General features: G+C 33.0%; 1 protein-coding gene across 6 annotated transcripts in view; it reads right to left on the bottom strand.

Moving 5' to 3' along the window:
* The window catches only part of NLGN1 (neuroligin 1), a 705168-nt gene that overhangs the window by 482567 nt on the left and 208262 nt on the right, over nt 1–14339 (bottom strand). For 3 of the 6 annotated variants that reach the window (XM_060149232.1, XM_060149234.1, XM_060149237.1), the window contains one exon: nt 6166–6225. The exons of the other annotated variants lie outside the window; for them this stretch is intronic. In XM_060149232.1, coding sequence (XP_060005215.1) covers nt 6166–6225 — 60 coding nt within the window. The remainder of the gene's footprint in view (nt 1–6165; nt 6226–14339) is intronic. 6 annotated transcript variants of the gene reach the window in all.

Genomic DNA, 14339 nt, shown 5'->3' with positions numbered 1-14339 from the left:
GTATTATATGTGTACATGTATCTATATGATTATGAATATAAACATACCTAAAACATTACCATTAGATAATGGTCGATGATCTCTTCTGCCCACAATTGAAACAAAATTACATCGTGTATTATCTTCCTTTTATGACAATATTAAAAGTGTCATTTAAAAGTATGGCTTTGTTCCTTTGCTTTTGACATTTTTTATCAGACAAATCTCCTACATCATAACAACTGAGGTTTCAACTTTCAGAATGGACTAACATGATATAAACTCATTGAAAAAACTGGTGATAATTTAGAGGCTGCTTTACATTTCTTGTAAAAAAGATGACTAGTATAAATGCTTCAATTTTTCTACTATAATAATAAAGTGATTTCCTTCAATGAAAATCATTTTAAGATCAGGAATTGTAGCTCAACTTGTTTGTCCAGATTTTCAAGTTGGGGAAATAGCTAATTGCAGAATTTAGGACTTAAAAAAAAAAGACTACTTTATGTTTGACTTAGTATTTAATATCAGTGTATAAATTTATCAAAATCTCCCCCTCTCCCTGTGAGGGTGTACCTGAGAAGAGTGTCTAATTTTTTAACTGGTGAGATGAGGATACTTTGACATTCACCAGACTCAGCTACATTTAGTGAAAAAAAACCTAAATTTATTTTCTCCTTAAATCGTTGGGAGGGAAAATGATATTCACTCATTTGTAAGATCTGGGGGCTTGTGGAGATGTTAGGCTTACAGAGAGAAAACAATTCTTCTGAAATTGTCAAACTCTCCTCCTTAAACGCCTGTTCGCTGCACACAGTTTTAGCGTGTTTTTCTAGTATGTCTGGCACTGAAAAAGCAATAATAAATTATTAAACTGAAGCCATTAACTGACTGTTCACAGCAGACTCTGTGCTCTTCTAATTGTACGCTTGGAGGTAGCACAGAGGGAGGCTGTTTCAGAATTCTTCTTTAATTAAAATTACATAGAATTACAAAGCACCAACTGTGAACAGTAATGAAATCTTGGTAGAATCGTTCTGTTCACCTGGAAAACAATGCAGGCACACATTGGGAAGACCTGCCATATTTTATACCTAATAACAGAATGAAGTGGACTTTGTCAGGAAACACTGAAAATACAATAATAGATGCTAGGAGCAATTTTGAGTGGTATATCTCTATTTTTCTTTGAAAATTAGATTTGAAAAGATTACTGATTGTTTGGGCTGATTCTGATTTCCAATTTGTCTTCCCAAACTTCTCAATGATTTCAGATTTGCCTAAGAACTTAGTGTGTCCAGCAGTTCTTTTCCAGAATGTTTTATAAAATTCTAATGCTGTGTTCTGAACAGTATTTCTTTTTGCTTGAAGTAACCCTGAAGTTAATGCTGTATGGTGTATTAATTGCCAAAATAGGTACAATTTTTGTACATAACAACTCAATATTGCTAATAAAGCTTGGAAAACGCCATATTTATATTACAGAGCAATTAGAATTATTTGATAATGTTTTATCAGAGTGGTCAACCTTAGACTTTACTTTTGATAGTGTTTTATCATAAGTTCTATCTTAGACTTTACTTTTTTTCATAGTCTACAGCTCTTTTTTTTTTTTTTTTTTTTTTTTTTTTCCGGTACGCGGGCCTTTCACTGTTGTGGCCTCTCCCGTTGCGGAGCACAGGCTCCGGACGCGCAGGCTCAGCGGCCATGGCTCACGGGCCCAGCCGCTCTGCGGCATGTGGGATCCTCCCAGACCGGGGCACGAACCCGTGTCGCCTGCATCGGCAGGCGGACTCTCAACCACTGCGCCACCAGGGAAGCACTACAGCTCATTTTTGATGTAAATATAATAGTAAATTGTTTAAATATGATAAATATAATATCATAATAATATAACAATAAATGTAAATAGTTTAAATTATATCTCTATTTACTTTGATTTTAAAAAGAACCAGACCTCTATAAGTGAAATTGATATATCATATAGCCTACCATTGAATGCTATCTGCTAATGCCATCATTTTAATAACAAAATTTCGGGTGGCCACTGTGTCTTAGTTCAAATATATTAGATGTAGTGGCTTATAATGAATTTATTAGAGCCATGTTGTCCCTCTAAACCTTGTCTCATATTTTCCCTTAGAAATAAAGTAGATTTTACCTAAGATATCTGAGTTTGCCTAAACTAGCTGCTACTGACCTTACTAAAATCAAAAGAATACCCAAAGACTAAAACACTAGTTCAGGTTTAGTAAAACTACAAATATTCCTAAAGCATGTTTATATTTTCTGTTATTTGCTATGTTTTAAAGCTTTGCTAAGCATCTAGGTCTCTGAAAAAAGTGGGAAGATAAAAGAGAAATACTACACTGATGATTATTTTTCTTCTAAAATTTTTATGGTAAGAAAGTATTTAAGATTTTCAAGTTAAAAAATAATTAACTGGAATCTGAGTAGACATCTTGATTTTTAACTTTAGTAACTTTTTATCTTTCTGATAAACCAAAAATTTAAGCCAATGTAGCAAGTGCCAACAGCTCTAGAGCAGTTAATGTGGATTTATTTTTGCCTGACAACCTATGTTTGAAGTCATAATTCCCTTTAATAGTCCTAGTGAATTCATGTGCCCCAATGTTCATTGCAGCACTATTTACAGTGGCCAGGTCACGGGGGCAACCTAGATGCCCATCGACAGATGAATGGATGGGAGGAATGTGGCACACATATACAATGGAATATTACTCGGCCATGGAAAGGAATGAGATTGGATCATTTGTAGAGACGTGGTGGATCTGGAGACTGTCATGCAAGGTGGGGTGGGTCAGAGAGAGAAAAACGAATATCATGTATTGACGCATATATGTGGAACCTAGAAAAATGGTACAGATGAACCGGTTTTCAGGGCAGAAATGGAGACACAGATGTAGAGAACAAACGTATGGACACCAAGTGGGGAAAGTGGCGGGGCGGGGTTGGTGGTGGTGGGATGAATTGGGAGATTGGGATTGACATGTATACACTACTATGTATAAAATGGATAACTAACAAGAACGTGCTGTATTAAAAAAAATAAAATAAAATTCAAAAAAAAATAGTCCTAGTGAATAATTATTAGTCACATAACTCCTTAAACATGTTTACTGGTTTCTCTTTCATTAAAGGACTCATGAAGTTTTTAATTGCCCATAATTTTGAGTTTTGGAGCATTTAGCAGTTTTTAAATTGTGGGGTATTGCCTCAGTTAAATCTTTCCCTGATACATTTAAAGATATTTCAAGATTTTTTTTGCCCCCTACTCATTTGATGAACCTCAGCTATTATTCAGGACCAGCAAAAGAATATAGAAGTGTTGGATAAATCTGCGTTTGTTAAACTGGACTTATGATCAAAAGTACAATTTTTAGTTAAAAAATATACAAAAATCTACAAGAGTAACTTTTAAAAAGCTCTATATAGGATAGAAAATTGCATTTGAATATTGAAAAATTAAGGTATTCCCAGCACAGTTTAAAAAATTAAATATTTCTTAAATTCCCAAAATAAATTGGTAGAAACCTAGGATTTTGCTTTGACCCATTTTTAATCACTTCAGATTAGTCTTTCTGAAACTAGGGAAAAAGCCAATAAAATATGCAGCTCTTATGATTATTATTAAAATTTGATACAATTGTGTTTGGCCTAAAAGTGGCAAAAAATAATGGCAAAAACACAAATGAGAATTAGAAGTAAAGAACAGTGTTCCACTGAGAAGCTTTGGATGAGTTTAAGTGAATGAGGGGCGCGCCCCAGTCAATGTCTCAGGTAGCCTCTGAATACAGTGTTGAGACAGAAAGCTAGAAATCAAGTAAAAGAGTTGGGCTATCAGGAAACAATGGACAATCCCATATAAATGACCAGATAACTAGACTTCTGACTGAAGTAAAAGGAGTAGTTTATCAAGTAGTTTAAATCTGTTGCTTTATCTAATAATGCTGATTCAAGATTTGAAACAAATTAAATGTGAAAATCGGCCTCGGTTTTCATTCACCCTCACATCAACAGAAAAATTTTCAAACAAATTCAACAGAAGATGCTCAGACTTTTCTATGAAGGTTTTTGTCTGGAGGGTATTTGAATTTATCCTTCTTGTCTTCTAAACAATTACCCAAATAACACAGAGGAATTGACAGAACTTGAATTGAACTGCTTTGACTCTACACTTTTGAGCATTTAAATATATTTATTGATTTGATAACTCTTGTGACGACTGGCTTAGTACGTAACCTAAATACTACCTGCCAATTTAAGTAGGGGTTTAGGATATTTTTAATGGCTATTTAAAAATGTTACACGTGCTTCAAAATAGGTCTCTGAGATATATTCATGTTTATAGGGCTTAGCTCACTGTGGTTGCTCAGAGGTATCATCTGTAAACATGTAAATATCTCACTTAATGCTGTTTTACCAAAAAAAAAAAAAGCATATTAAATCAGCAATCGAAATATTTTTAAAACAGGAAAATGATGTATACTAACCTTGTGAGTACACACTAAGAATTCAGGAAGTCTTAGGTATTATTTAGATAACAAATGTCTAAGAGTTAAGGATTTTCAGAGGGTTCAACAAATCTCAAAGCCCCCAAGTGGCAGCACTCTTCATAGGGAGAGCACTAGGAACAAAAACCCATGTCCTCAAAGTGAATAAATGTCTTTGATGTTTTAATACTTCAGATTTCCAACAACGTTAAAAACAATCACAATTTGCATTTTGATATTATGTCTATTTTTAGCTATTTCGCATTCAAAATGACAATCTTGTGCAGCTATAATGATTTATTTCAACTATTAATGACTGCATTGTATTTAATCTTTAATCCACTGGTGGTGTTCATGATAAATGAATTTTTAATCAAATGTCATAAATTTCATTTAATCAGAAGAATTCTTAAATGTTATAAATATATTAACACTCAATATAATTTTTAAGCTTTTAATACTTTACTTCTATAATTTAATTTTCTACTATGAAGTAGTTTATTAAATATATATATCTTAATGAAAACAGTTAAGGATGCATTCATTCATAGTTGTACCTCATGGAACTAGCATGTCTACTGACTTGCTTGTGGATTATTTTATTTTGGAAAATCTTCTTACCATATTATTAATATCCTTATGAGATTTAATTGCTAGGGTTCTGGGAATTATTTTTAAGCCTGAGATTACATTAATTATCTCTGTAAGAATCATAACTAGGATGGTATTAAAAAAAAAAAAAACTAATTGGAGCCAAAATGAACTGAAAGAATCAACGGTCCTCTCTAGACACTCCATTTAATACCAGGTAAAGGTACACAATGGAATGAGAAATATCAAATCAATCTAGTGAGTACTTACATTTACAGAGTATGTCAGAATTGTATGTCATAAGAAAGTTGGAAAGAGAAAAGAATTTTGTTATTAGTACAGTAGGAAAAAATTATTACTTATAGTTGGCAACAATTTGAAATTCAGAATATTTTCATTTGTCAATCTCAAAATTACGTGCCTTTGAAATTAAGGGATATCCATCTGATCTTCTCAGGGTACTTAAGTGGTTGCATAATGTTTACTACAGTTATCTAAATAGGTGTAATATCCTTCATATCTATACGATTTCATTTATTTATGTGATATTTAAGCACATCAACAGAAAACAGTATTTTTTTAATCTAAATTATACTGCTCAAGAAACACTTTATTTCAGTCTTTAGCTTGTCCTTCATTTTATTGGGTGTGGGTTTTTTTAAACAAATATCAAATGTAAAAATGAAACATTTTGATATTGGGTAAAATATTTACATAGATTAGAAAACATGCAAAATGGGTACAGAGAGACTACAGGGGAGAGATTGTTAGTTCAGAGAATATGGACAAGTTTCAGTCAAAATGTGGGATGAAACATATCAAAAGTCAGTTCAAGAAAACAAAAAAATGCCCCCTTTTTAAAAGGTTGTAATGGTTGGCATCAAAAGCAAAACTTAACACTCATTTTTTAAAAAATTAAAAATGCGTATTTATATGTAACAACAAGCAAGAAGACAAAACACATCAAAAACGGGAATTAAAAACAACTCTTCAAAAAAAGACAAGAAGTAAAAAAATAGAAAGGGGTGGAAAAAGTGATTGAGGCCCTTGTCATGCAAATAGATTTGGTGGAAAAAAATACCTTCATCTTCAGCACCGTCATTATCACCTAAATCATCTGTCTGTTTCTTTGTAAGGGGACCTAGGATTGAGAACGGAGAAATGGAGGGAAAAAAAAAAGACAATTCAAGAATAAACAAGACTGAGGGGAAAAAATAAATGTAAATACCAAAATTCTCAAGGATATTTCCAAAAAAGAGTGGGAAAGTGGTTACATCAAAGTTGATTACCTATTTTGTTTAAGAAAAAATACCCTTTCCCTAAAATATCTCATAGAAGATTTGGTTTGTGAATATATCCAGCATAAAAAAATACGTTATGGTTTGAAACTCAAGTCATAAGCAAAGGAAATGATTTTTTTTTAAATACCCACTGCATACAAAAAAAGTAAACAGTTTTATTAGATGAAAGAACTTAATTTATTCAGTGTCTTTTCTAATCTGAATTGGAGACAACAATAAAGAAAGTAGGCCAAACTCATTCTTTAATTTGGGACAGTATAATAGCATTAGGGAAAACAGAGATACGAAAAATTTTAGGCTTCTTTTTTCTTTTGTTTTTTTTGTAAAAGCATTAACACTTAAGTTTTATACATTTTTATATCATACATTTTTCAAAACTGTGACTTTTTAAAATTACTTGTCATTATACAAATATTTCCCCATGTGTTTTGATTAAATATTAACTGTGGATTTAAGAAATTTCAACTTGCACAAATGTATGAATAAATAATCTCATCACTTGGTAGAGCAAAGGTACCACTGTAGAAGTTGGTGTTTAGCAATTAAGGTAGTTACAGAGTCAGGGCTTATATTTCATAATCAATTTAGAAATATAATGGAATTATGCCCTAGTGCAATTCCATGCCCAGTATAGTTATTTATAATGGGATCATATTTTAGGATAATAATTGTATTAAAATACTGTGGATGTTTAATAAATGTTTTATTATTCTTAACCACACTAATTTGCTAAGAATAAAGGCACACACCAAAGGGGAAGTCACAGGCCATATGAAAGTAATTTTAAGTGTCACATGATTGACATATTCAGTGTACAAAAAAGCAGGTGAAGCCCTGCATTTCACAACCATTTAATTTGTATGGCATTTCATAATCCTCATGCAAAAAGCAATCATTACAAACACATAACACTCAAGTTAAAAGACAGACAACCACATAACGGTAAGCAAGAGAATTTTGTCATGCATAAAATAATAGTTATAGAAAAAGGAAGAAAAAAAAGAGGGCTGAAAGTCATATGTTGATTTCAATAATATAAATAGTAAAGAAGCAGGCATTAACTCTAAGCACACTTCATAGGGAAGGATTGTTAAACATTTTGAGAAAGATTTCGAACTCTTCTCAGCGATTACTATGCATTATGTTTGTAATTCAAAACTACACCTAATATCACAGTCTTCAAAGAATTCAAGAACACCATCCCAGAAAACAGAAGGAAAATATGAGATATAGATGAGTTTCGTCAGCTCAGAGAGACAGCCTTGAAAAACAGTAATAACTGGCAAAGATCTAAAGATTGGAAATGGAGAAATTGATGATGTAACTGAAGGGACCCATTGACTACTTGATTGTAAGGTCATAGTTTCAAGGCCATTCCAAATACAGACAGAGGAGCTGTACACAGTAAGTTAAATGATATATTTCACAGTTCTGCAAGCAATCATTCCATTAAGAAAAAACCTAGATGAAAGCAATAGTTTATAATTAGCACTCAGTTGCAAGTTCACAGAAATCTACATGTCTTGAATATGACCCTGTTTAAATGCAGAAAGTATCTCAGTATTATTTAATGTTCATGCAACAATGTTGCTGCATTTCTGAAAAATAAAAAAAATAAATTTAAATTTAAAAATTGCTGTATCAGAACTATATTTGAAATATTTCCAATTTTAAAATATCATGTAAAATATTAGACTTAGAAAAATTTTAATTTTTCTGTAATTACCTAAAGGAGTAAATGGACAAACCTCAACAAAAATATTTTCTTGCATTTTTATTTTCAAGGATACTATATAAAAATTATGGTTTTATTTACTAGTTAACGACACACATTAAGTGGTAGTTATTGCTGCCAAAACCACACCTGTTTTCCAATTTTAGTTAAATTACTTAATTTGCTTGACTCTTGGCTATATTAGGAAACTGTTAATGTGAGCTCAAGTTTTTCTTTGCTGAATTGTTAGTTCAATAATTTTTGGAGACAAATGTAAACCTATCACAATTAAATTAAGTGTGGGGCTTTATAAGGTGTCTCTTGGATGATTATCTTTATTTCTCCTCCTAGGGTAGCCAAGGCAATTTACATGACTCCCTTCTTTGGGAAATCATTCAGGTTCTACAGACAAGAGCCAATATTGCTATTTGACTCTGGGTCTGCATTAGTAGATAAACCATGGAAATGATACTGTATATACGAGAATTTTTCTGTGAAGGGAATGGTTGAACCAGCCTTTTGCTACATTATTTATTATCACCTTTCCTATTCAGAAAGCTGCATGCCTCTAACTGATGTGGGATAATGATTACATACATACACTATATAGAACATCCTTTACTGTAGCAAATCGGAAGGGTTAGAAACAGATTACAGATATTGCTTCAGCATCATGAGTAGATGAGGGCATCATTACCCTAGGGAAGGATAAAGTCACTCTCCCAGCTAAAGAATTTCATTTACTGAATACTATAGGTTTTATTTAAAACCTTATTATTGGATGATATTAAATTGTTCCCACATTATGGGTTCCAGCAGTACTTTAGTGAGTCAAGCATAGCTGGGTTTTCTTAACATCAAGAATTTTTTACACATCTGATTTTTTGAAGGTTACCTGGGAAAAAGAGGACTGATAACAGTTTTCCCACCAAAAAAAAAAAAAAAGATTATAAAAAGAAAGAAAGCAGATTTCCTTTATGTCGTGTGCCTAAAGAAACTGAGAATACATATCTGAGAGGTTTTGGGTTGCAAATTGAGAAACTAATTCAACATTGGTTTCCCTGAGGAAGCCTCAGTAGAGTAAACATATGTTTGTGGATTACAGAAACATCCCTATATGATCTCAAGATTCATTATTCCCAGGCTGGAAAGAAAACCATTGTCTTGATCTCCCTTCTTTCAAGGATATTAGCAACTCTGGCTCATTTTTCTTTTCTTTTAATCTATTACTGTTGATATAATTACTGATGTTAAAAAATTTTAAGCAGAAATAAAATATCGTAAGGGGTAACTGTCATTAATTTTCTTATGAAAATTAGGCAACCACTATTTAGATTATGTATTCCTGCAAGTTGATCAACATGATTTCCCTAAAGGGTAAAACATTTATCCGTCATAATAAATAACAATCATTATCAACATTCCAACCACAGCTTATGATTCTTTTAAACTACAGATAGTGCATCTTCAATACCAGCAGTTTAAAGGGGTATCTTAAATCACCAAAATATAAAGCAAATGAGTCCTCTAAAACCTGAGTGTAGAAGTGATTTATCCTATCTTGAAACACTATAGGGTCTGTCCTCCTTGAGGAACTCACACATAACTCTTATTAGAGTTAATAAGAAAGTGGACCTCATGTCTTTTTGAAAGGGAGTGAGAGTAAATACTATATTTTATATCTCCTAAGGGCAACAAATAGATTCAGTGGTGAAACAACAGTACTACGAAAGGTAAAGGGACTCCTAACCATGAACTTTGAACTCACTTAAATCTAAAATAGTTCCTTTGCTATTAACATAAGTATAATTCAAAGTTATCAGCCTTTACAAAAGATGTATGATGCATTCTTACATTTCAGAATCTGACCATAGTGCCTTTTACTTTTTCAAAAAGGAATAAAAATACCAGCATTTCTCTGTAGTTAACTGGAGAATAATTACGAGCTTCGAAATAATTACTATCCACCCACATTAATGCTGCTTCTTATCATTCCCTTTGATGAAAGTCTAATATACTTTAGGTCTCACCTACATTAGAACTGATTATAAATTCCTTCATTACAGGTTCAATTCAGCAGAAATTTTCCATACTTTGTGTCACACATATCTGCCCAAAAAGGCAAGTAGGTTGAGGGTATCATTAGCTCCTGACTTAGAAAGCTGTCCATGAGAATATGTGTCCTTCTTAAGAGAATATGTCTTTGAAATTTTTAGGATTATTGAGAGCTCCAGGCTCCAGTGAGTCCCATTGGGATAAATGGCGAGCCCTGGCTAATGACACTGCTATACTCTTTCCCCACCCTCTTTACCCAACAGCCTTTGAGGTAAACTGACTCTAAAGGATTCCTAAGGCAGTTTCCACAGAATGGGAAATTTTAAGGATGTTACCATTGTGGTTCTGGAACAACTGGAAGCAGGCTAAATCTTTTCTTTACCCAACAGTCTTTGAGGTAAACTGACTCTGAAGGATTCCTAAGGCAGTTTCCACAGAATGGGAAAATTTAAGGATGCTACCACTGTTGTTCTGGAACAACTGGAAGCAGGCTAAATCTTTTCAGGGATGTTCTTAGGACAAATTTATTTATAAAACTAAGGTCAAGGATGTAAAAATCTAACTACGTCTGAAGAACATATGGAGGGCAATACCAGAATTTGATCCATTTTAGATAAAAATAGCAGTATATTACTGTATCTGATTGTTTTCCAAACTGATAAACATTAAAATACAATGACTTTAAGAAATCAAATATCACAACAATTGGTGTCATTGCAAAGGTATTAAATTTTACCCGTTGAAATTTAGTCGATTTTATATAACTGCAATACACACCTCTTAAGAATGGAGAAATGCGTGAAAGAAACTGATTTGGAATAATAATTAATTTGATACTACTGTATTACTTAAAGTTATCACCCTTCTTAAACTATCAATTATACGAACATATATCAAAAAATCATGGCTGGAAAATAACTTTCTTTCCTGAAAATTTGTCAATTTAAAAGATAACATCTTTGAATAATGTCATAAATCTACATTATGATAAAATTAAAATGTAATGCAAACAGCTGTGCTGAGACACTGGAAGCAAACTTTGGAACAATTGATAGTTTTCAAAGAATCCATACCTGTGTGAATTTTGGTGGCACTAGCATGTCATTCATGACTTTTGAGTATATTTTAGGTGAGCTGACTATTTAGGCTAGTGGTTCATATGTACACATGCTATGGAAACTGGCATCCAAGGGTATGAAAGCAGCAGGCATGCTTTATGTTTATCTTTGTGTTGGAAGAAAATGCCAGTATGAACACAAAACATATTCCCTTGGACAGTTCTTTAGAGGAAGAACACAGTAGAAAACATGACTCTTGGGAAAAACAGAATCTGATGTTAAAATCTAGAGAGAGGGGAAGAAAAATCTTTTTGGTCCAGTATACTAAGAAGACCTTATTTATATTTATATGAAAAACAAGTTTTATCTTCATAAAATTACCCTGATTACAACACTTTGAAGTCAAAAGCAATCCTGTCTAAAATAAAAATTATAGGATCTGGGGAAAATTTTTTTAACTAGATAAAAAGTAACTAAAATAGGTTAATCCCTAATCTGAGCATCACCAAATTTGCACATGCTCATTATTTTTTATATTTGTTTGATTTTTTTAAAACATGCAGATGCAGTATTTTTATAGCTTGAAGAATGTCAGAATAATGTTCCCTTCCCATCTGGAGCAGCATGGCTGTATGCTATATAAACCCTTCAGTACTTTGTGAAGATACACTCTCCACTGCCCTGGCTTTCCACATATTATCCAGAGATGTACCTGGAGTATGGTGAGGACACAAGTACCACCAGATGCTCAGCACTATCTCAACAAGGCTGGAAGATTGAGATAGCATCAATAGTCCAACCTCCCTGTCACGGCTGCCAGTATTCAGTCATCTAGTCATTCAACAAATGCATATTATGCTAGGTCCTTAGGATACAGTGGGAAAAAAAGCAAGACACTTGCCTGCATGAAAATTAATTTTGTTGGAGAAAGAAACACTAAACAAATAATCACACACATAAACACACACAAATTGTGTTAAGGATATTAAGTCTTGATGTTACCAAAGGTTGTACAAAGGGACCTGGTTGAGCCCAGGCAGTCTTTGAATGAGCGCAATGTAGCCTGAAGAGTGAAGGATAAGTGAGTACTAAGCAAAAACGGAGGCTGCAGATGGGTAGGCAGGGTGTGAAGAAGATGCCAGACAGAAAACAATGACGTGTGCAAAGGCTTAAAATGAGAGGGAGCCTGAAGGTCACTGTGGCTGCCATATGGGGAGTAGAAGAGAGAGTAGTGCGTGGTGAGAATGAAGAGATAGACAGGCATCATTCAGAGCATGCAGCTCCTCTAGCCTGGGGATTTTTGTCTTAATCCTAAAAGCAATAGGAAGCCATTTAAAAGGTTTAAGCACAGACTGATAAACTCTGCCCTATCTGAATCTTAAACAGAAAATTAGAAAGAGGCAAAGTCATTCGAAGAAATATGGCGGAGGATATTTTATACAGAGGTTTTGCATTGTATTTTTATCAGATGAGAATAGCTTTATTAGAAGAAATTAGATCAGGAAAAAGAGCCTACAATGTCTTATTCTATTTTTGTTTGCAAATAAAATGAATGTCACAAAATATAAAATCTAAGACTCCAGCATATCTGAGATTTTATAAATATTTTAAAGTTTTCTATTAAACACATATTTAGATCTATTTTGCCTGAGAATTAACATATCCTAACTATTCTTATATTCATAGAAAAATATAGTCCACAAGCTATTTCTGCTTGGATATCTCACTCTTATCTCAGTATAACAGGGATGCCCAGCATGTCCACCTCAAAACCAGTTTTACCTCCCAACACAGGTTTTGCTTTCATAGGTATAACGCTTCCCTCTGTTTCTAAACTATACATGTGGAAATAATCTTGAACCATTCCTTCTTCCTCCCTTTTGCCTTAGCCAGATTTCATAAATTTTCCAAGAGAAATTTTGTTCTTGTCACCCTCTCCCCAAACTGTCTATTTTTAACCTGGTCTGTGGCCACAGTTACCATATGCCTGAATTATTACAGTAGTCTTGTAGTTGCTCCCACGATCATCCAGACTCTAGACTGTCTCTCAAGCCATTTTGTATTCTATAAGTTTTTGAAGTAGTAGATTATAATCGTGGTGAACCCAAAGAGAAAAGGATTTAATAATCATCATCAGCTAAAATGTACACACATTCAACTCCTTCTAAGACTAAAACTGAAAGCACTCCAAGGGAATGGGAATGCAAAAGTATATACAACAATCTTGTACTGTGAGATTTAAAATAGCTATAAAGACAGATGAAAACTAAATATAGTTTAGCACTCATTTTGATGCTTTAGAAATTCATGAGCAAAAATAAGATTTTTTAAAATTCAAAATAGAAACAAATCATGTAAAATATTTTTTAAAATACAGTTCAGATTAGTGTTCATTAAACACCACTTTCATTGTTTCACTACTCTATTTAAAAACCTTTACTATCTCCTTATTCTGTATTATCTTAGACTAAATGCCCCAGACTGAACCATAAGACCCTCTCTACTGTTTCCAGATTTTATCTTTTCATTCCACTGAAAAGATACAAAATACATTGTATCTGAATTCTAACAAACATTTAAAGGAGAGCTAATACCAATTCTTTGTAAACTCTTCCAAAAAATAGAAGATGAGGGAGTGCTTCAAGATTCATATTACGAGGCCAGCATTACTCTGATATGAAAGCCAGACAAACACACTACAAGAAAAGAAAATTACAGGCAATATCCCTGATGAACACAGAAGCAAAAATTCTGAAGAAAATGTTAGCAAACCAAATTCATTACAAATACATTATCATTCAAATACATTAATGGAATCATATGCCATGATTGAATGGGATTTATTCCAGGGATGCAAGGATGGTTCAACACTTGCAAGTCAATGTGAAAAGACCACATTAACAAAATGAAGGATAAAAATCAAGGACCATTGATTAGGAAAAGCATTTGGAAAAATTCAACATCTTTTCATAAAACAAAACAAAACAAAACGCTTTCAACAAACCCTGTATAGAGGGAAGGTATCTCAATTTAATAAGGGTCATATATGACAGACGAATGTAAAGCTGAAATCATATTCAATGGTGAAATGCTGAAAGCTTTTCCTCTAAGATCAGAAACCAGAAAA

Source organism: Lagenorhynchus albirostris, chromosome 5 (genome assembly GCF_949774975.1).
Source record: "Lagenorhynchus albirostris chromosome 5, mLagAlb1.1, whole genome shotgun sequence".
Classification (NCBI taxonomy): domain Eukaryota; kingdom Metazoa; phylum Chordata; class Mammalia; order Artiodactyla; family Delphinidae; genus Lagenorhynchus; species Lagenorhynchus albirostris.
The sequence above is the reverse complement of the archived record's forward strand: the minus strand, read 5'-3'. Positions and strand labels throughout refer to the sequence as shown.